Source organism: Pseudonaja textilis, chromosome 6, assembly GCF_049901715.1.
Source record: "Pseudonaja textilis isolate UNSWEBS1 chromosome 6, rPseTex1.2, whole genome shotgun sequence".
NCBI lineage: Eukaryota > Metazoa > Chordata > Lepidosauria > Squamata > Elapidae > Pseudonaja > Pseudonaja textilis.
In genome coordinates, this window is record NC_141995.1 from 44,320,106 (window position 1) to 44,344,468 (window position 24,363).

Consider the following 24,363-nt stretch of genomic DNA (forward strand, 5'->3'; position numbering starts at 1 on the left):
ACAATGCAGAAGAGCTGAAGGCCGTTATTGAAGCATCCTGGTCTTCCATAATACCTCAGCAGTGCCACAGGCTAATAGCTTCCATGCCACGCCGCATTGAGGCAGTCATTGCTGCAAAAGGGGCCCAAACCAAGTACTGAGTCCATATGCATGCTTATACTTTCCAGAGCTCCGATATTGTTCTATGTACAATCCTTATTTTATTGATTGCATGTAATATCCTACTTTCTTGAGATTGTGGATTTGGGGTTTTCATGAGCTGTAAGCCATCATCATCACAATTATGACAAATCACGGCTTGAACTATCTTGCTTTGCATGTAATGAGTCTATCTCATGTATTAGGTTCACCTTTTAAGTTGCATTACTGAAATAAATGAACTTTTGCACGATATTCTGTTTTTTTGAGATTCACCAGTATGTATCAAACCGACAAACTGTACAATTGAAAGAAGGTTTTATTTGTTGTTTTGCATATTTGTTATAAAAAATAAAAAAACTTATTCAAAAAGATAAGAACATTGGCATGTAATCCATCATCGAGATCAGACAGGTGTTCTCTTACTGTTTTTTTTGCTTAGTTTAATGTTTATTTCTAGTCTGTCAAACAGTTTGAATCATTCCCCAATGGCTCTGTATTCTCAACTTGGCATCATGAGTATGAGCTGAGAAGACTTAAGTAACACTTGCCCTAGAATGACATCATTTCTCAATTAAACCTTTAATTCAGACTGTGCATGTAAACAAACATCTGTGCCCAAGAGCATACTGATTTTATAGCTAAGACTTGTTCTACCTGTGGATTGGCAGCCATAACAGTATAATTCCCATCATCATCGAGGGTGGAGGCAGAGGTATGGAGAGAGCAGGTCCCATCAGGTTCTCTTTGCATCTGGTAATGCTCATTCCTTTTAGAGATTTGCTTTCCATCTTTGAACCAATAGATCTATATTCAGAGACATCAAAACCAAATCATAAACAATGAGAAGGAAACGTAGTAATAAATTATAATCTGTGAATGAAGAATGAATCCAAGTGCTGATTTCAGAAAATAAAAATAAAACAGATCTAGAATAAATTCCTACCTTTCCTTTTGTTATAGACTTGGGACAAGTACTTGAAAAATAAACAGCTATTTCACTTTATTGGCTTAACAGCCAGTAATGCATGTATTTGTGTTTGAAGCAAAATTCCAGATTGAGATGGTATAAAATGGTGGAGAAATTAGTTCTCCTGTTGCTGTTGCATTAACAATTTTCACTTTCTCTCATCATTGCCCAAAAGGTAAATATTGTTACTTTTCTATGTACATTTTTTCTCATAACATTATAATGCCTAATTAGGCTCCTTAGGTTCAATCACAAACCATACCAAGCAGTCAATAAATATTTAGGCTTGAACATCAATGAATTTTTTTTTATTATCTTACTCTGCCATGGTTTCTCTACCAGATATTGTCACCCAAGGTTTTCTTTAAAGAGTAATATATGTGTTGAATTTATTAATGCTGTTTATAATTACTGCAATCTTAATTCAGCATATTTCCCCCTAATGATCTAGGTCCTCATTTTACCCACCTCGGATGGATGGAAGGCTGAGTCAACCCTGAGGCCTGGTGAGATTTGATCTGTTAAATTGCAGGCAGCCGGCAGGCAGCAAAATTAGCCTATAGTACTGCATTCTAACCACCGCGCCACTGCAGCTCAAGATTCTTACTTTTTTTTTTTACTGCTTTCTAATGTGTACTAAGTTACTAAACCAATTTTACTGATTCATCAAAAATAGTTAGCTTAGTATTTTGGGGTGTGATGCTGTATACAAAAACAGCAGCAGTACCATGTACATTTAGTCCTTGACTTATGGCCACAACTGAGTCTCAAATTTCTGTTGCTAAGTGAGACAGGTGTTTTTAAGTGAGTTTTGCCCCGTTTTATGACCTTTCTTGCCACAGATTTTTAAGTACAACATACACCGAATGGTTGCAGGAACTGGGCTTGGCTAGTCTAGTAAAGAGAAGGACCAGGGGAGACATGATAGCCATCTTCAAGCTATTTTCTAAAGCGCCTATAGGCCAGACAAGGAATAATGGACGGAAACTGAACAAGGAGAGATTTAACCTGGAAATAAGCAGAAACTTTCTGACTGAGAACAATCAACCAATGGAACAGCTTGCCCTCGGAAGTTGTGGGAGCATCATCACTTGAGACTTTCAAGAAGAGATTGGCCTGCCATTTGTCAGAAATGGTGTAGGGTCTTCCGCTTGGGCGGCGGGGAGTTGGACTAGATGACCTACAAGGTCCCTTCCAACTCTGATTATCTGTTATCTGTTAAGTGAATCACTGCAATTTAGTTAGTAACATGGTTGTTAAGTGAATCTGGCTTTCTCATTCATTTTGCTTGTCAGAAGGTCGCAAATGGTGATCACATGACCCCGGAACATTGAAAGTGTCATAAATATGAATAAGTTACCAAGAATTTTGATCATGTGACTATGGGGATGCTGCAAGGGTCATAAGTGTGAAAAACAGTCATAACTCACTTTTTCTCAGTGCCATTGTAATTTTGAATGGTCACTAAATATTACAAGTTGAGGACCACCTCTATGTCAGGGGTGTCAAACTCAAAACCTGGGGCCCGGATCCGGCCCATGGGATGCTTAGATCTGGGCTGGGGGACTGCCCTGGAAACAGCAAAGGATCGGCCTGCAGTGCCTCTGCCAGCAAAAACGGAGCTCAGGAGGGCTATGCACATGCCCCCCAGCTCCATTTTTGCTGATAGATGGCTGCAGGAGGGCATCGCGGCCGAAAATGGGGCCTGGAGGGGCCGTGTGCTGTCCACCTGTTTTCACTGGCAGAGGAGAACTAGCAAAACAAACTAAACAAACTAAAAACAAAACAAAAGGAGAAATGTTTCTCCTTTGAGCATGCAAGAAGGGATAGGAAAGGAGAAAGAGAAATAAGAAAGACAAAAAAAAAGGGAAAGATTGGAAGAGAGCAAGGAAGGAAGAAGAGGGAAGGAAGAAGAAAGGAAAATGGAGAGGGGACGGCAAAAGAAGAAAAGGAAGGAAGGAAGGATATTATAATGAGTGAAGGAGAGTCTTAGGAAAGTCCTGCCGTAGCATTTGGCTCCACAGGTGCTCCCGATACGAGTGACGTCAAGCTGGCCACACTTCCCCAAGCTCCCTGAGGTCAAACACAACCCTGATGCAACCCTCAATGGAATCAGGTTTGACACTCCTGTTCTATGTTCAGTACTGGGGTTGTTTATCATAGGTATTAGGAAGCAAAAGAAAGTTTCCTATTATTTCAGATATATGTGGCCCGCAGTTGTACAAACTGACCTGACCTGATGAACCTCTACACCATTAATTCTTTCTCTGAGTGAATAAATTAGGGTATCCACATCACCGGCTGTGTCAGATGTTGGTAGATAAAGAGGTAATGCAGGAAAGACTCACAGGAAGATCTTTTGGGAGACTTGAATGAAACATGCCAGTCAAAGGGCTTTTGAAGAACTGGCACAGGATTAAGGGACTGTGCCAGTTTTCACGACAACTGCAAACAGTTTTAATGCAGCCACCCCTTGAAAGCAGCATCGTTGTATCATTTTCATTTCCAAGGAAAAAATAAAAAGCAGAACAATCCTAAATTGTTATATGCTACAACAATTAATTCGTCCAAGTTCTTCATTTTTCTGTTGGTTAACCACTACCTATTTATTTCAATGCATGAGATAAAGCTATCATTAAAATTTAACAATAGCTATTAAAGGAGGAATACAGATTGAGTTTCACACTTCCATATAAGGTTACCAGATACTGACAAGAACAGCGTTACTGCGAAGAGAATTTTTTTTCTGGTCGGTCTCTTACTAATCTTACACGCTGGATTGCAAAATACTGACACTGCCAAAAAACAACTTAACAGAGCAATGTAATGGCACAGTTTTTATGTTTCAAAAAAAAAGTTGTGCTATTGTTTGCAAAGCCTAAATCTTAGCAAAGGCTTAGCTGCAAAAAATAAGTTTGAACTTGCATACTACACAAATTTCTAGTATTACCTCATAAATGTTGGTCTTGTAAGAGCTAGTAATTATTTTATCATACACTTCTTTCATTACAGAATCTGGAAATTTGCCAAGAATACACAAGTTAACATACATAAAGAGTTTATGCCTGGTGTCCTAGATTAACATGACTGAGTGCGGCATTTTACTGTTAATTCTGTTTTAGAATAATTGATATATAATTCCTTCCTCTTGCCCCACAGCAATATTCTATATGTAGCCAAATGTTTTTCCCTTAGGAAGTTACAAGTATTTAATATTACTGTTTGCATGTTGCCTTTGTCAAGTTAAATAACATCTTTTTTTCTATCAACCACATGCAGTTTAAATGAGCTGACGTAAATTTGAGGGAGTGAAAAAATTATCAATATAAAATGCAGAATCATATAAATGTCAGAATCTCAAAATTTTGAAGCTCATCTTTAAGGCAGTTTCCTTCTGCTTATATTACCCTCAGATAAATTTTGCTATCAGATTTAATAGAAAGGATCCTTTTGTTTCCCAATACCCAGCAAAAGCATCAACTTATACACACATGCACATATACATTTATGTTCCTTTGTATAACTAGGAATTTAACAATAATGACAATTATTGTCAATAATGACAATAATTTCAAATATAACAGTATTGAAACATTTCTCCTCTTTTTAAATTCATAAGGAAGACCCCAAAGTCCCTTAGAATTCATGAATCATTTAGAACACAAGTACATGTTCTTTCATGAATGCATATTTACAAGAAATAAGTTTTATACTGGTTATTCACAGACAGAATCTGGGAGGAAAATGCAACAAGAAACAAAAATGCTGTTCACTAGATCAGTGTTTCTCACTGCAAAGCTGGCTGGAGAATTCTAGAAATTGAAGTCCATATAGTTTAAAGTTGCCACGGTTATAAAACACTGTACTAGATCACTATGAGCATTACTGTACCAAAACATTATGTTGTAGTATAACTCCAGGCTTCTAATAAAATAAATTGCAGGGAAAAAAAGTTAAATCAAGCACAGTGGGGTTTCTTAACATGCATTTCAAATATAACGATGTTCAGTTACATGTTCTGAGATGCATATCCTATATAAAATTGCAGTGTCTTGTGACATTATATTTGAAATGCACATCCCTGTGGCAAGTTGTAGCATGACCTGTAATTTCAACAGCTTTTTCCAAGCATTCAGTACATTGCAGTTCGGAGCTGTGGGATGCTTGACAGAGAAAGAAAAGATGGCAGAGAACAATGGTATGTTGAGGCAAAACGTCTATTAGAATGGGCGGCTCTGTCTACCCTCCACTTTAGCTCCATTAAGTCCAACAAAATGTCACCTCAAAAAGACTGCTAGAATTTATAAAATCCACTTATTTAAAAAAAATATCAAAATTATACACACACAGAGAAGAGTTTGCTTCTCATTGGGGACCACCACTAACAAACGTATTAAACATGATATATTGCTGAATTATAGCTCTGGCATGCTTTTTTATTAGTTGTGCTGGCTTTGGGCTGTTAGTTTTAATATTTCAGGAAAGCCTCAGGTTTCTAATTCCTGTTCTGTCTCAACCAATAAGATCATGAATTGAAGCCTGGAAAATACTAAACTTGTTTGCTTTTGCTACATGGGTTACAAATCATGGCTGAACTGACAGCATGTCAAGTCTGTTATTAGAACAGAAGCATTGTATTCTTTACATGTTTATTATGAAGAAAAATAGCCTTTAAGTTATTAGTTCCAACCAACAGAAGTGAAAATCTACATGCTGGGAAAGCTCCAAAGATCATCCACAAGGGTCTAAAATAGACCTTCCAGTTCACTGAACACTTAAGAAAAACCTGAAAGCATATAGACTAGAATTCAACATTCTCATCTTTCATGCTGTCTGTACTATGCAACAATTTTGATATGAGTTGAAAAATTCCCATGTATTCAACACTTGTGTGAATTGGTCACTCTTTAAGGATATTAGAAAAGCCCAACAGCATATTTTTCTGAATCTTTATGAAAGATTCCTTTGAATTTTTGTGTGAACTGTCCAAAGTGTTCGTCCCTTCCCGCTACTCACCTTTGGGTTTGGATTTCCAGACACTCTGCATATAAAAGTGACTGGCATTCCTTCAAATATTTTGTAATGTTTAAGTTTTGCCTCAAAATATGGGGCCAGGCTGCTATCAAGAACATCTTTCCCATGTTCCACTTCATCATCAGACTCTTCTACTGGAGTTCTCTCCAATCTAAATTCAATCTCACTGATCAGTCTCTGCTCAAAACTGGAGACTTTGTATTCCTGTAAATAACAGAAAACTCAAGTTAGTTAAGACTTTAATATCACTTTATCAGGCAGGTTATTTGATGAGATTATAATTATTTCAATTTTCCAGATTTTAATTAAAAATGTAGATATACAGGTCTGCACATTTTAAATAGTATTCTATGAAGCAAAACATAAATGAATACTTTAATTGAGCAATGGGCATATGTAATGGAATATATGGATTAGATTATGTTTCTGTTTTAAGGGCTGGAAATATTGAAATAACCCCTTAGATTATATTTAAGTGGTTAAGCAAAATGCAAAATGATCCATTTGATCATTTTAAATATTTTGAATGGAATCCCATTCTGTTTATGTATTCCCTAAAATGATCTGAAGTGGAGATATTTACTACATAGTAAAGAATAGTTTTAAATCTCAGTGTTAGTGAATAATCTAAAGGAAAGGAAGCAAAGATTAAATTCTGCAAACAGTATTGCAATGCCAAAAGAGGAAGTAGCAAGACAGACAGGAAAGCAAGAAAAAAAGTAGAACCTTTTGCACAGCCTCATGAGTCACTACAGAAGCATCAACAGAACCAGTTCCCTGTAAAAGCAGAAAAAATACGGACACTAAAAGAACTGTAGGAGAAATTTTTAATAATCTTGGACAAATTGTTTCTCGGGATTGATTATAAATGATGATGACTTGGCATTTTATTGAAGTGTAGAAATGTTTCTTATTCTTCTGCACTAAAATAAATCTCTCAATATGCAGACTATATTTGATGTTAAAATGAAATGGAATGAAAAAGCAGGAAAGACGACATGAAAATTGAAAGAAATCTTAAAATTGTTATTTCATGTGATAAGCTAAGGAAGAAACACTGTATTCTGCATTACAATTGCCTGCAATCGTGCAAGAGTTTGAACAAAATCGTTTTGATTTTATAGGATTCTGTTCCTGTTCAAGGCAAATTCAGATTCCATTTTTTTCTAGTTGTAAAAATAATCAAATATTTGGTTAAGCAGTTATAAATGCCTTGGCCTGCAATAATTCTGCCAGCAAAACTATCTGGCTTTTCCATAAAACCTTTCATTTCTGCTTCAAATTGTCCACATTTCCTCCATTACTTCATACTTATGTCTGTTTACATCAATCTACTATAGAACTAAAACACTACCTTTAAAAAAAAAATGCCTCAGAGCAAGTGTGGAATCTTTCAGTGCAGAAGAAATGTTGATTGTCTACCCATGAAGCAGGACATTAGTAAATGAAGGCCAATTCACATCTAATATAATGGTATCCCTTGTTCATTACCTAGTCTCTGACATATAGGCAGTTCGTTTTCAGACTAATGGTAAAAGGGGGAATTTGCAGAGATGAAAAGCATACAGTACTAAAAACATGATTATTAGCAATTCTTTGGACATATTTCAGTCTATACAAACTCAGTTTGGGCAGGTTGCTAGCACATCACTTGCTGAAGAGCTATTGGGCAGTCAACATTTAGCTATAAGCGTGACCAGGCTAATATTTTCCTCTCTAAGGCTGGAGTATTATTAAAAAGCAGAATCAAAATAAACATGTCTAACAAAACCTATCCCACACAAAAAACTGTATATAGATTTGATATCATGATACTGTGAAATTTACCTATAACTGGTGCACCAAATAACTTTAATCAAATGATTAAATCCTGAAGACTGAATACATTTTAGACTGAATCCAAAATTTCTTGCAATTTGAGCCAAGATCGGCGGAAAAGAAATATAAAGCTGGGCTATAAGCATGCAATGTAGTATGAATATCTTTATGAAAACCAACATTGGCCTGCATAATGTAAATGTGTGTTAATTGATGTGTGAACCTAGCCATTGTGGTCTAGGGTTAGGCTAACCCTAGATTACTTGTTTGGGTCATTGTTTAAGAATACCAGATTACATGCTAGTTAATGACCGTAAAAATGTTTATCAACCTACCTGGATTAAAAATTAAATCTAAAAGTAAGCAATGTTGTCATCACTCCTTCAAAAAAACCCAAAAACCTATTTTAACAAGAAAATTGCTATTTTATTTTATGAGTAGGAAGCTAAATTGTAGTACCTGCTCTGCAAGTTCTTCTTCTGGTTCTTGAATATTAAAGACTGTCGCAGCATTGTCAGCCCCCAACAATCGACGAGCCATCTTTTCCTCATATGTTAACTTCTAAATTAGAAGAATGAGACATCTGCGTCATCTACCAGTAAATACATGAATAATGTTCTCCAAATTTCAACACATATTTCAATGTAACTAATACATTTCTGTCAGAGGTAGACAACATTTTACTAGTCATGAGCCAGTCAACGTTTTTTCAAGTTGCCAAAAGTCACAATAGGCAGTACGATGATATAAAGTGAGGGAGGTAAAATCATAAATGGCATGGGACTAGTATCTCCATGACTTATTTGAAGAGTGGAGCTGTTGTTATTTTAGAACTTCTAATACAGTTTTTGTGAGTTTAAAGTATCTGGAAATAGTGTCATCAATTTTTATCAGTTACAGTAGAGTGAGATCTGGGGACAAAAAGAAGATTCTAAAACTGCCTGTTTTAAAATAAACATTTTTTTAGAAATCTGCTAGCTTTCTTTCTCGAATAAAAATAGGAGCCAGAGCAAATAGGAAATCCATTTACATCAAATCAGCACACTCCAGAGCTCAATGACTTCAATGACTCCAGAGCTACCTGTACAACTAAAACCTATGTTGGCAATTCATGAATACAAGGCTCTTTTGCTAGAGAAGGGGTCTCTGAGGAATGAAACCTTTGGATCAAACTTGTTCTAAGCTTAGACAAAGAAGCTGATTTGTTATAACCTTCCTTAACCTGGCCATATCCGGGGTTGCCTTTGGCCACAGTGATTGGAAATTCAATACATTTAGAGGATTACAAGTTGAGACAGGCTGTATTGCAGGCTTTGTCTATGCTAGTTTAGAATAATGACAGCTGTAATCCACAGTTCTGAACAACACGTATTGTTCCTCCAATGAAGTCTCATTTTGTTGGCTAATATTTGCTCTATATATTTATATTTTACATATATATTGAAGACATTTGTATTCTACTCCTTACTACAAAGTAAAGAGCCGTGGTGGCACAGTGATTAGAACACAGGCTAATTCTGCTGACTGCCAACTGCCAGCAATTTGGCAGATCGAATCTCACCAGGCTCAAGGTTGACTCAGCCTTCCATTCTTCTGAGGTCGTAAAATGAGGACCCAGCCAATAAGCTGACTCTGTAAATTGCTTAGAGAGGGCTGTAAAGAACTGTGAAGAGGTATACACATCTAAGTGCTATTGTTATTGTTCAAGATAAAAATATAAAACTCTAGTATAATAATTCTATATTGCTTTATATGGTACGTGCATTAGTGCAAGTATACTACAAAAACAATTCCCTTGCTTTGTGAGTTTTACTGACCAAGTCTAAATTTTGCAAAAGTATTGACACCAAAAGAGGAATGCGGAACAGGAAGGAGCATAAGTCTGATTTCCTCCTTACAGAACTTTGAAAATATAAGATGTAAATTAAAACAAGTATGAGTATCAGGTAACCAATTAACTACAGTCAAAATTTACAGCTATAATTTAGCAACGTGAAATTCTATTTGCTGGCAGTGATCCTAGAAACTCACTCAACAGTACTTACCTGTGAACCATACAGGGATTCCAGTCATGTCATGGGTATATAATTTACTGGGTTTCCCCGCCCCCCCTACACAACTGGCATACCTGACTCCTGTAGCCTCCACAAGTGTTCAACATATTTACTGCCATTTTGTTGAAAGCCCATGAAGTAATCTTTCACTTTTAAGAAAGTAGGAATGGACCTGAAACTGAGTGTTCCTTGGTAGTCATTTATCTTTTCCCCACCTTATCCTGCTAATAGCAACAGTAAATTGCCTTAATAGCCTTCATCTTTATGCTGAAAAGTAATAATGTAATATAAATTGATTAAATAAAAATGATAAATATAAGATCTATACTGTATTCAAAGATCTATACTGTATTCAAAGAAATCATAAATAGACCAACCAGAGGCAACATTTACCAGATCTAGTAATTATAAGCTGGAAGGAAAGATTCCATCATATAAGTGAAGGAAACTTCTGAGTGCAAAATAAGGATTGGGGCACCATATATTTTCTACACCTAGTCTCAGTGCATGATGGAAAACCACTATAGAGAATATTTCAGTTTGGATCTTGCAACTCAATTCTATATTTGAAAATCTGTCTTTATTATGCAAGACTAGCTATAATAGAATATAGTACCATACAAAATTGAAATCCACATGAATGCAAAGTTAAATTCTCTCCAAATGTGCATAAAGTAAGAAAGCTATTTAGAGTATTGCTGCAAGCTACATACTGGTTGGCCATTGTTCAAGAGATCTTCCTTGAAGCGAAGTTTCCTTTCCAGGTCTTGGATAACAGCATCTTTTGTGCCCTGAATTTCTTCATCAGATGCAATTCTGGCAGTCCTGCCCGATTTCTTTGGAAATCCCCTGTAAATAAATCAGTAATAGTTTACAAAGAAGACAGGTCCGTATAGAGAAATTCTAAGTTTAATGAGTGCTAACTTTTATTTTAATCAGCCAAGCTAGTCAAATTAATGTAATCAAGGTCAGAATTGAAAAATCCCAAATGATTCAAAGTGAGATTGTGTAAAGAATCAGAAGAAACGGTAGATCACAAACTCAGCTTGTGTACTCACAAACTGATTATAATGAAATATACCGTATATAAAACAGTAAAATCAAAATCAGATTTCATTTCAAGCTGAACATTTCTAATTCTTTACTCCTATCCTGTAGTAAACTGGATTTTTGCAGCTAAAATCTGCTAACTGTAATTTTGCTTGCAGGGTTTTTAATTATCTGCATTTGACTATGTAATAACTAAAATTAAAATAGACATAATTTAGAAGTGAAAGGATAATTATGAAATTTTGAAATGGCAAAATGTATAAGCTGATAATAAACATTTTGTGTTTGGAGGTAATGTTTGAAAAAGCATGTTATATTTTCTAATGAGGTACATCCAGATTCACTGAGTGGGTTAACTGTAGGACAAAATATCAGAACTTCAATGCAAACTGTATTATTAATTTTATTAGCTTGAAGGAAAGAAAAAAAAATCCAGAAATGTCAGTAATTAAGAATATCCTGGCTAATAAGAAGAACAACCTGAAACAGAAGAACTAATTCAAATCCCACCTATTTTAAAAAGTATTCAAAGCGATTGATTACTAGTGCTTTTAAATCACTCACATTCTGTGCAGGATGTTTCTGGATTTTAAAAAAGGTACGGGAACCTTTCTGGAAAAAGTTGCCCACTTGCATATCTAGGTAGCTTTTCACAGATCTACCACAGCCTGTCAGGTCTGCCCCTGCCCAGACAATGCAGCTGTGTGCCAAGGCCTGGTTGCTCATCAACTGTGCACCTCTGGCAAAGTGGGTATGTTCCGGGTTCCTTTTATTAAATGTCATCTTATGGAAATAAGGAGATACGCCTTCTACTGCAGCTTCTGCCCTCTGGAACAGCATCTACCACCCCAAGAGATACAGAAAACAGCCTCTTTCTTGGGGTTCCAAAAAGGATTTAAGGCTCTGGTCCCAAAGTCTGGGGTTGATGGGTTTGTGGGACTAAACTGTGTTTAGTTTGCTCCTGTTATAATTATTTTAACCCAGACTGCCTGTGGGGTTGTATGTTCTTAACTGCTTTATTTTATATTTGTATGGTAAGCCGCCCAGAGTCTGTTGGAGTCAGCCTTCTTGTTGTTGTTGTTGTTGTTGTTGTTGTTGTTGTTGTTGTTGTTATGACTTGCAACTGTTGAGTTTCAGTAGCAATTGCCTGCCCTATATGATAACATTTCTCATCCCTCAGTGCATGCTCTCATGTATTAGAAAAAAGGGAGGAAAGGAACAATAACACCTTCAAGGCAGGATTTGGAACAGATAGAAATCAGTATTTGATTATATTAATATTCTATTCAAGAATGAGTATTGTGTAGTGGTTAAGATGCTGGCCAAGAAACCAGGAAACTGTGAATTGGGCCAGACACTCTCTCTCCGCCCAATCCTCCTCACAAGATTGTTGTTGTGGGGAAAAAAGGAAAGGGAAGAAATATTAGAGGTTCACCTCTGAGTTAGTTATATGGTAATAAATGCAGGATAAAAATCTAATAAATAAGTAAATAAATATTTAGACAGATATGGAATAATTTAATGCAAGTTTATTTTCAGGATAAATATTTTTTAAATTGTTGCAACTACCATCCCAAACTGTATCAAGTTCATTTAGTGATCGTTTGAAGTTACAACAGCACTGAAAAAAGTGACAACCATTTTTCAAACTTAGGACTGTTGCAGCATCCTCATGGTCACATGATTTACATTCGGATGCTTGAGAACTGGCTCACATTTATGACAGATGCAGGGTCTCAGAGCCATGTGATCCCTTTTGTGACCTTCTAGCAAGCAGTCAAGGGAGAAGCCAGATTCACGACAATTGGGTTACTAAGGCAAAAACTGTAGTGGTTCACTTAACAAATGCAGTGAGAAAAGTTCTAAAATAGGGCAAAACTCATTTAACAAATTTCTCAGCAACAGAAATATTGGGCTCAATTATGGTCCTAAGTTGAGAACTACACATAGTTCTTAGTTATAAAGAAAATGCTTCGCTTGTCATGAAGGATATTACAATCTCCTTTTTAATTTTTAGAAAGACAGAAAGAAGTTCAAGCGTGTTCATTTGTTCCCCTTTTTCATGTGGTCTCTCCTCTTACCTTTACAGTTGTCTTCCAAGTAAGCAAGGGGCCCCTAATCTCTTGCTTGATTCCAACAAAATAACCATTTCATTTAGCAAAGAAGTAAAGGAGGTATCCCAATACCCTAAGCATATAAAATAATCACTTTACAAAGTAGCGCAACTCAAAGCATCTGAAATAACCAAGCATCTCTCTCATCTAGTAACTTGGACTTAATAAAATCCATGAAATTCCCTAGAGGTGCATTATATCCAAAAATGGACAGCATGCCAGGCTCTTGCTCTTACCCCTTACATCTAGGGTGTAAAACTCGTGTCATCAGGGCAGCGTCACATGACATATCAGGACTTCCCCCCCCCATGCTAAACTGGGCGGGGCCAGCACATGACGCATCCGGCCCGCAGGCCATGAGTTGACATCCCTGCCTTACATCTACCCACTTTCTACATTGGTAAACGGTAAGTAGCATTAAAAAAATAAACTGTTTATAAAAGAAGTCACTATAAAGGAAGGAGATGGTTTGAATTAATTTCTAGCATTTGAACATACTTTAGCTAAGATGCAATGAAGAAGATTCTTAACATATGCTTCTCTTTAACTCTTTTCTTGAACCATCTCAAGATGGCCTTGAGCCATCTGGGTGGCCATTTATAAGATTATACAATGCTTCCTATGGCATCTTGCCATATGCCAAAGAACAACCACTATTCTTCAAGCAAAAAGGGACAGTCTTCTTCTGCATTCTGCCCCTTCTCATATTCTAATCAGCCTGAGCTTCTTCTGAAAGTTATCTTGTCCTGGACTTTTTTTCCTTAAGTAATATTCCTGCATATCTCTGTGAAGATTATCATTTTTACTTTATAATTCAAAAATTATGTTTAATAACATACATTCTTGAATCTTTTTATTCTAATTTAATAAAATTTTATTTTAAGAAGTAAGCAAAGCTTTTTGAGTGGTTTAAAATAAAACACACTAAAATATAATTTGAATGAAATATACAGAATAACATTAATTGAAATGCACATTGTATAAACTAGATGATCATTCAAAATCTAGAACAACACGAATTAAAATGAAATAAAAATATAGTTGTGAAGAGCCTGATTAAATTGTTTGAAACTAATTACATTTCAGTTTGGAATGTTATTGTAAAGGACTGCCAAATGGTGAAAAATAATATTGTATTGAAGTACAATAGCAGAATAAAATTGGTGAAAAATGATGCATTTTTCAAAGCTTATACTTTGTAATGTGCTGTCCTCTTGATTAAATCATTGCCATATGAATATATATCAAGACAAATGAAAAAAGACTTGGAAAAGAATATAAGAATACAACCTATTATAAGACCTGTTATTACAAATGTAATATGGAGACGCACCATATAGTGATAAACAGTTTGGTACAGTATGTTTAATAAAAGTGGACTTTTAAAAGGAAATTTAAGGCATATAGAAGGAGACCCAGTTTAGTATAGTAGTTAAGGCACTAAAAAACAGCAGATCATGAGTTCTAGTTCCACCATAAGCACAAAGCCTGCTAGGTGGATCTCTCTCTGAATACTAGGAAGAAAGCAATGACAAATCACTTCTGAAATCTTGCCAAGAAAAATGCAGAGACTAGGAGTTGCTAGAAGTAAACACTGACTTGAGGGTACACACACAGATATGTGCATGCACGCAACCGTGCACACGCACACACAAATATATCAGGCATAAAAATATCTTGTTAAAAAACTGCATAAAATGTATTCCTTTTCTCATGCCCCCTTGCAATTAGTATCCATCTTTTTGAATCTTAGTAGTATAGAGAAAACCATAGAATGAATGGAAGTAAACAGAGTTTTTAAAAAAATCTTTGATCATATTGCAAGGAATCACTTTTCTTGCTCCCTTTTAATTAAAAATAAAATAATATAGAAGCAGGAACCAAGAATTTAATCAAATTTCAAATAATTAAAATGAGGTAACCTAAGAACCAAAGTCATCTTAAAATAAATAAGTCATAAAATGTTAGTCAGTATTGACATGAGGATCTTTAAGATGATAGGGAAATATGGGAGACAGATTAAGGAATAAATTTAACAGTTGAGCTATAAAACAAACTAAGGCAAATGTTTCCATGTAGATCTATTCTGCAAAAGGATTTGCATTGAAAATAAGTTATATATGGTATAGTGTAACGTTATCATACAGATAATGACTTTCTGAAAAAAGGGGCTTTCAAGGAATGATGAATTAATGAATTAATCATCATCAAAGAGCTCAGTTCGCAATAATAAATGTTTCTGTTCCTTCAAACGAAACTTGCATATATATTTTTGATGCACAAGATACAGAAAATTGAGAATGAGATAAAATCAGGCCTGTATGAGAAAAGTATCAATTTTTATCAATCTTGTAAATCAAAGAAACAACAGTAGAATTTTCCTGATGAAAAATTATGAAAAACATCTCACACTATTCCAGTGTAAAATATACAGTTATTTAGATTTTATACATTCATGCCTTTCAAAATTAAGAATAAATAATAAAAACTATTTTTGAGAAGTTCACCAAATATTCATACTTACGATGGTGTAACACTTTTGGGAAGTCCTAGTGCATTAACTGACACTGGAGGTGGCTGAGATGGTAGCATGGAGCTGAGAAAGGCTGCTGGAGACTGACTAGAGCTGGATAGTCTGGATGTCGGAGAAAAACTGTGGGAAGGTGAGGGGACAGAAGCTGGCAGAGGAGGTGGAGGTGGCGGCAGTGGAAAGGAATCTGCCACTGAAAAAGTAGACGTAGGACTAAAAACAGGGGGAGGGGGAGGAGGTGGGGAAGGAGACCACGGGTACTCTTCCTCAGGAGCAAATGTCTGAGAGAAAGGGTAGGCAGATGTTTTACCAAACTGCTTCTGAGAAGCAGTTGGGGACATTGGGGATGGGAGACTAGATGTGGAAGAGCCAGATGGCTGGGTTACATAGCTTGGAGCAGGGCTAATATTTTGTGCAGCAATAAATTGTTTTGGACGGGCATAGTTGAAAGAACTGGATGTCTGCATGGCAGGAGCAGAATGAGAATCGAGAACACTCATTTGCACAGGAGAAGGACTGTGGCTGGACTCCAGTTCTTGGAATGAAGATGGAGGGAGAAAAGTTGGGGACAAGGGAAGACTCTGGAGGAAACCAGCTTGCTTTTGATGACACCACTGGTCTGCTTCTTTTTCCAGTCGGATTTGGTTCTGTAACTGCTGAATTCTTAAAGGATCCCTATATTAATAAAAGAAAAAGACAGAGAATACACTGAGAAAAAAAAAATCTGACAGGAGGTTAAAGAATGAATTTTTGTCTTACACATAATTTTATGGAATATCAATACATAAACAAAACTGGTATCCTGGAAGTAGAACACATATTTGGGTTACTTCTTCGTAAGTTTTTCCACATTTGTCCCAGCAGACTCTGAGAAATTACATGTTAAAAGTAAAATGTCAACCTATCCATAGAATGTCCTAATATCTATCCATAGAATGTTTTATTTCTGTTCTTTAAATAACAGTTTTATAACTGCCATAAACAAGGGACTGCATAAACAAGGGATTGGATTTTGAATAAAACCATCAAATATTGAGACACAAGCATCAAGTAGGACTTCTCACAACAGTAGTGGTGTTTTACCGGTATACATTATCTTAATTGACTTTCCAAATTAAAAATGAAATAAAATACTAAAAGGATGCCTCCATATACTTGAACATAATTAGATTGCTTAGACTTAACTTTAACAAACACAGAAATGTGGATTAAAAAAAAAAAAGAAAACATGTGTTCCTTACTTTTGGTTTACTTCTTTGTGGCTGTTTTAGATTCAGCAAATATTCTAAGCCAAGAATCTGGCTGCTTGGGTTTTTCTGATGAAATAACATATTTATAATTTTAATTTTTAGAAATTAGCCTATTTAAGTGTTTTCTATGCACAGTGGCCTCTAATAGAATGCTAAACTATAAACACCAGATCAATAAATCTTTGCTTGTATCTTCTCTGGTAATCTGCTTAGAGAACAGAAGCTCTGATTTCTATTCATACTTTGCATCTTATCAAGAAAGATAGGTTTTTTTAAAAAAAAATAGTCTGCCATTGTCAAGTCTGGTAAAGTGCTTTGGCTCCAAAAGTTGTGATTATTATTGGTGTTATAGTTAAATTTTTCTTCCAAACCTTCCCATTTCAATAATAGTTGTTGTTATAATTTTTATTACACTCTCATAACACATTTGCAAATATTTCTGGGACATACCCTATTTTTTCATCTATAAGATGCCAGTATGTATAAGACACCCCCCTCACTCTTCTTACCCAAAATTCAGAAATCAGTATCTTAAGCAATTGGAAGTTTCACTCATGAGGCTAGTTTGCCGAAATAAGGTATCGGCAATTTCGCAACCATGTTTCTCCCCCCCCCCAACCCCCATATATAAGATGCCCATTCATTTTTAGGTAAATATTTTTAAGAAAAAGTATCATCTTATACACAGAAAAATATGGTAAACATTTTATAATGCCAGTGTCAGGGTTCCAGAAATTATCCGTTCCAATCAGTAACTCCGAGACAACCATAATCTCAAAGAGATTTATTAAATGAGAAATCACGTATGAGGAATTCTGAAACTAAAGTTTCCTCCCAGATTTCCCACAAGACTCAACCTACACCCACCCCTTTTTTCTCACATCACGTGAACCAATCTCCCTTCAGCTACAATTCTTGCTGCGCCATAGAGAATGACCTTGAAGGTTTTACTGGTTTATTTTGTCTACTGAAAGCTACTCAAACAGCAGCAGCCCCGCTACCATCCTCCACAGCTGTGTGGCAGCTTTTAATAAGGATTCCAAAGCTGACAGCCATGCCTACATAACACTTATGTACTGAAATGGGCAGTATTAATCTTAGCCTGAATATTTCATTGTAAAGATATTTCTAGATCTTTGCCTATTAATGAGCTTTATTTAATAATCCAAAATACCATGGGGTTAATTTTTGCCAGGTTTGGGCAGTGAATCCCAGGCCCAGCCACCCTCATCACTGCACACGCTAAGGCCTCTGCTTCCCTATGCTCTGCCACGCCAGCTGGCCTTTGCTGTCTTCTTGCTCCCACAGCTGAAGGGGTGTGCCTCCCCCTGTCCTTTTTGCAAGGAAGCTGCTGGAGACATGAAAGCCACCTTCTGCAGGTCTTGTGAGCAAACCAGGTGTTGGGAACAAAGTTTTGGGCAAAGATACAGGCTGGACATAATTGATTAGTAGAAGGAACAAGGAGAAAGCAAAGGTCAGGTAGGGAGGTCAAAAGGGTGTACAGATGAGAGGAAAAGAGCGGGGAGTTGAAGTGACCATGTGATTATAAGTGTGGGTGGGCTGCTACAGGCCTGACGTTTGTTCATGTGATTGCTACAGTGATTGTAACTTTGAAGACCAATCATAAGACTGTTTATTTAGTGCCAAGGTAACTTTGAACAATCACTGAATGAATGGTCATAAGTTGGGGATTACCTTTATAGATCATAAATGACTCTTCGTTTTTATTTCCCTTTTTACTTCGTTTCAAAACTTTGTTTATTCAATCTGTGTTCATAGTGTAACAAACTCTTGAAATCAACCCAAAATCCTTGATGTACTTCATGTGAATACAAATTTAATAGCAAGCAACAATTTTACCACCAGGTTTTTGCAAGCCAGCTTCACAACTATGGTTTGATATCTGCATTAATCAGCCTTCTAGAAAGTAGACCTGAAATAAACTAAACAGACACTATAATTCTATTGCTGACTACTTCATGTTATTAAATGAGACACAAGTCAGCTTTAGGATGGATATCATGCTAAACCACAGTAAAAGAGAACATGCAAAGAAAATTAAAGAATTCAAGACAGAGAATGTAAGGTGGAAATGCATGACCCAGAAACTGATACCAGCATCTGGCCTATGAAGATTCTACTCAGATGACTTCTAGCATCTGGAGTGGGGAAAAGACCAAGAGATGGCAGTCAAGTAACTCCAACATGTACACAACAAAAAATAATTATGTTACCCCAACACAGCAGTCCAGCAAAAGAAAAAGACAATCTTAACCCCAGGAAAGGAACAAGGATTCAAACAATTTAAAAAAGGGAGTGTCTTATGGTTATGGTGAATATAAATATGACAAATAAACAAATTGTCATAAAGAATGCTGTGTGGAACTTGCTTTAGGACTGTTCTGGTTATTTGCTCTCAACACATAACCCAGCTAAGATACTGAGAAATTGCTGCAACGGGCCACAAAAAATTACAATTTGACAGTTAAGAAGAGTCCCAAGAAGTTAATGGTTGCTAAAACAAGAAACCTAGTGCTGTTAAATGAATTGTTACTTATTACCATTAAACAAATCCAACAAAACTCATCAATGGAAGAGAGACCAATCACAAGATATTTAAATAAGGGCTTCCTCAAAACCAGAATTGGTCCTATTTAAAAACAGTTTTTTGAAAAGGAAAGCAATTTTATGTGAAGTGGGCTTAAAATATTATGTAAAGAATTTGATCAGATTTCAAAAGCTAAATTTTATTTTAAAGAGATCCATAAAGCAATATTAGACTAAATACTATAGTTGTGGTATGCCATGTTCCCTGTATTTTAAAAATAATAATCAAATGCCTGTTGGTCCCCTCAAAACAGAGCCTTTAATAATAAATTTTGTAAGGATTGCAGATTAAAAGCTATATAGTAAAGTTATATGGGGATCATTTAATTAACAAACTCCCATAAAATGGTACCTTATGTACCCATATTATATCCCTTCCAGGCCATATCTGTTGATAACAATCTGAAGTGAAAGAAAATAATATATGAATGGGTTTTTTTTGCTTATTCAAAATAATGAATAGATATATGGCTACAATCCAAAACCAAGTTAGGTGCCACCAACCACCAATCTCAATGGTTTAGGTTCATTTTGTTCTGTGACTATAGAGAAGAATTAATTATAGTGTTTTGAAAGTGGGCTATATTTTTAATCAAGTCAAAATGGCATTTTAGCCAGTGAACAGCCATGGTAAGAATATTCTGCTCCAATGCTATTTCTGATACCAATGTTCTTGCCTTATCATCACGAAACCCACAACTGTATTCATGCCTGCTTTCCATTTTTTTATTATCTGCCAATGAGACTTCCAACTGCTTGTACTACGGAAATCAGAAGCAGCGATAAGCCAGGAACTTGTAAAAATGCATTGGTATCTCCAAGCAATTTTTCTACTTACAGGAAGTATTTTTCATAACTCTGAGAATATTTTTTTTCAAAACATGTGCCATTCAGATAACAAACAAAGAAAGATATGGGAGCTTTTGTATGTGTGTGTGTGATGTGGATAAGAAAATAGTAGGGGGGGGGGGGAGAAAAAAGACAAAGGGTTTTTGTGAAGAGAAAGGATTAAAAAAGATCTAGATGAACTATAAATTGAAAACAATGGGGTTAGAATTTAACAGGGAGAAATGTAGAGGTTATATATCTGCATAGAAAAATGGTAGGCATAATTAGAAGATGGTGGGGTTGGCAGTAGCACACATGCAAGTGATATATCTACCCAGATGTCTATCAACCATGCTAAACATGAGCTGGCAGTATGATCCAGCTAAAAAGGCAAATGTTATTTTTGACTGAATTAACATGAACACAGAGTCCAGAGAAAAGGTGGGTGGGTGAGCTGTTCTACTTTGTTAGATCTTTGGTCAGTCCTTGCTTGAAATGCAAGAACAGTCTGGAAATGACAAATTGGAGAGTGTTTAGAGGAAAGCTATGAGGATTGTTAAGAGGTTTAAAAAACAACGCCTTTGGGGAATGCTGACAGAATCCACTCACAATTTGCCTAGAAGAGAGAGAAGAGAGCTGTCTTCAAATACCTTTCTCTCACAAACAAGAGGGAAAGGATCTATATTCAGAGGGTAGGACCAGAACCAACAGATTAAAACTACAAGGAAACAGCTTCAGACCAGACATGTAGAGAAACTTCCGCAGTATGAGCTGTCAGACAGTCTAACAAGCTACTACATGAAGCAGTAAGTTCTTTTTGACCAGAGTTGTTTTGCAACAGCCTGGATAGTCATCTGTCAGAGGCTCTAGTCTAGTGGAGCCGAGAGAGACTGGACTGTGTGACCTTTAAACTCCTTTTCAACTCTAACTCTATACTTTCAGTCAACTATACTTCACAATAGTGTAACTACGATATTTCTTGGGGATAAAAAGGACAAACTTGGAAAAGGGCAAAGTCTGAAAATGGTTCACAAAGATAAAAAAGTTTGTTTATATCTTTCTTTACAAAGGGAAATTTAAACAGCAAAACCAAGAAAATTTGTAGAAAAATATATATTTTAATAAAAAATCTAAATTAAACAGTACATGTAAATTTATTTTAAAAAGGCAATTCAATTTCCATATTTTTTTATGTGAATGCAAAAGATCGTACATTTAGTGGTATCAATTGTATGATAAACTTAAATGACCAAAATAAAAAAACAAAGTGAGTTTTTCAAACAATAACAATCCCTAAACAAAAGCTTTCTAAAATTAAGGACTGTAAATGTATCTTAAAACAGGGATCCCCAACCCCTCGACCACAGTCCACCACTGGGCTGTGGCCCATGTAGAATTGGGCTGCACGACTGGTGGGCCGGCATGCACACATGCGCAGCTTGACTTGCACAAGTTGAGCTACACACATGCATGCCGGCCTGCTGCTCGTGTGACTCGGTTCCCCTCTCCCCTCTCAGCTGGGCCATGCTGCAAAGGTTGGGGACTGCTGTCTTAAAATACATAAATTAGGACAATTTTTAATCATATGGCTATGTTTTAATATTTTTAGGCCATTTCAGGTGGCTTAGGCTACAAATTGCATAGTTCAGTATTACGTTATCATCACAGCCAAAGATCAAATATAGAAGTTGTACTTTTATCAGAAGGACATCCAGTTCATTAAGATTACTACAGAAATGGTCAAATTAATGAGAAAGATTAATAGATTTGTGCTGCTGTAACAAGTGGAAGAAATGAGAACAGGCGAGAAAGCAATTTTCTTGAGATGGAAGAAGCCACACCTAACAAATTTTTCCTTTTAGGTAAAATGTTAGCTTAACAAACCAATGTTTTAGGAAATTTTCTAGTATTCTTAGCAAAGGCTCTTTAATAATATTCTTTCCTCAGTTTCATATAACAATGTTATATGAACACATTAATGATTACAAACATTAATGATGATCATTTAAATTTCATAACATGCTGCAATCATTATAAATAAATAGGACCTTTCTACGTGCTTTCCAAAGAACCCTGGGAACTAAAACAGGATCAGTCAAACTTAATTAGCCACCATCTTTACATGTAATCCAGTTTTCCCAATAAAGAATCAGTGATGACAGGTCTAACCAAATAATGAATTCATAATAGAAGCATGTAATTTTCAGCTTTATATTGGAGATCACCTCCATCCCAGTACAGTTTTGAAGGCTTTTCTGCAGAATGAACCTACGGCAGAATTAAAAATCTTTTGAATTCCCCAAATATATGCTTCTCTCATGGTTGTGGTTCTGAAATGTGGAATGATAAATAATACTCCCAAAGCAGTTTAATATTTGTCTATGGGAAAAATTATGCCTTTCCTTTTTCAAGAACTTAAACATACATACAAATATACATTTGCTACTGATAACTTACACTTTATGATGTCACTGCTCCCATAGAAACCCTTTTGTCCACACAAATAAACATTTCATCTGCCAGTAGAAAAGCATGGGAAGTTAAGAGAAGAGGCAATACCTTGAGTCTGGCAAGATCAAAGCTGCTTAACTAGGACACTACCACTCTATGGCCCTGAGTGCAGCTCCATCTTAACACATCAAAGATGGCTCAAAACATCGACTGGTTACACAGTAAGGCGGAGGTCTGTAAAGTAAGTCACTACAGCCCGAAAGGACACAAAGACCTAGACTGTAAAATGGTCAGTTTTATCGATGTGCCCAGTTTAAATATAAAGGATAAAAGAGAATACAGCCAACTTGATTTGGGTAGTCTGGAGGAAAGAGAAGTTATTGTAATAAAAAATAATGACAGGACTAATCCCAACAATATGGAAGGTGCAGTTTGCCTTTTCAAGCAAGGTTCTTCTGAACAACTCAATGTTATGAGCTGGATAAGCAATGATCTTCAAAAATATGCAACTGGATTTCAGTATGGATTGACACCAGCAAGTGGAACTTGTAAAAATCAGGCTTATAATGTATCAGCTGATAGGCTGACTACCAGCCACAAAGGAAACTCAGAAGATCCTTCTTATGTCAATAAACTTTGCTCCCTACTCATTCAAAAAGCATGCCAGGAGATCAAGGACAAATTGGAACGTAGCAACAGTGATGTACACGCTCCCATCAGTGGTGAAAAGAAGCCTGCAACTTCAGGGTCTGATCGTGGTTCAGATAAGCCCTGGTTTCTAGACTTGCATGCCAAAGACATTTTTGGAATGGCTCTGGGATTGATGCAGCAGCACATACTAGAAAAAACAAGGGAAGCTTCTTGTAAGATAAATGCCAGGACGCCTACCTACACTCACAAAGATCCAACTAATAATGATTGGGCTACAGGAAGCCAAAGTCCCAAGTGCAGTCCAGGAACCAGTGGGACACAAGAACATCTTTTGAATGAACCACCAAGGACAAGTGTATCAGGTATCCTTTTGTCATTCATTCAAAAATTTTTGCGTGATGCGGCTTCAAATCTGGATGATGGTTCCAATGATGCATGCCGGGCTCATAAGCAGGCTCCACTTCATAAATCAGGCTCAGGAGGGAAAAGGCCTTATTAAAAACAGACTAATGGAACATGGAATGTATGACAATATGGATCAAATAAGCTCACAATTTATTGACCAGTTGGTATAATCTGTGATGACGTTGAACCAGCTCATGGCTGGAGACAAACAATGGTTCTAATTTAGTGATTGATGACAAGCAGCAGTTACAATTGCTCATCAGAAAAACTGGAAGGGCTAAAGAAAATATTTCTTCTATAAGAACATTTAATAGAAAACAACTGGGTTTAATCCATTCTGGAAGCAATGCTTAAAATTAATAAAAAGCCAATAATTTCCAGAACAGAAGTCAAGTGTTACCCAGTAAATGCAAGCTTTCTTATGTGCTGCCCAACCTTTCTGATATTTCAAATAAGAAAAATG

The 24,363-nt window shown here is 36.2% G+C and overlaps 1 protein-coding gene across 4 annotated transcripts in view; it reads right to left on the reverse strand.

Moving 5' to 3' along the window:
- PALLD (palladin, cytoskeletal associated protein) overlaps positions 1-24,363 on the reverse strand; it is a 185,481-nt gene that overhangs the window by 25,888 nt on the left and 135,230 nt on the right. For 2 of the 4 annotated variants that reach the window (XM_026699722.2, XM_087936440.1), the window contains 6 exons: positions 15,703-16,383; positions 10,728-10,863; positions 8,420-8,521; positions 6,869-6,919; positions 6,125-6,346; positions 796-945 (listed from right to left, as the gene is read on the reverse strand). In XM_026699722.2, the coding sequence (XP_026555507.2) occupies positions 796-945; positions 6,125-6,346; positions 6,869-6,919; positions 8,420-8,521; positions 10,728-10,863; positions 15,703-16,383 (1,342 nt within the window). The remainder of the gene's footprint in view (positions 1-795; positions 946-6,124; positions 6,347-6,868; positions 6,920-8,419; positions 8,522-10,727; positions 10,864-15,702; positions 16,384-24,363) is intronic. The other 2 variants (XM_087936441.1, XM_087936442.1) reach the window with 1 other exon arrangement.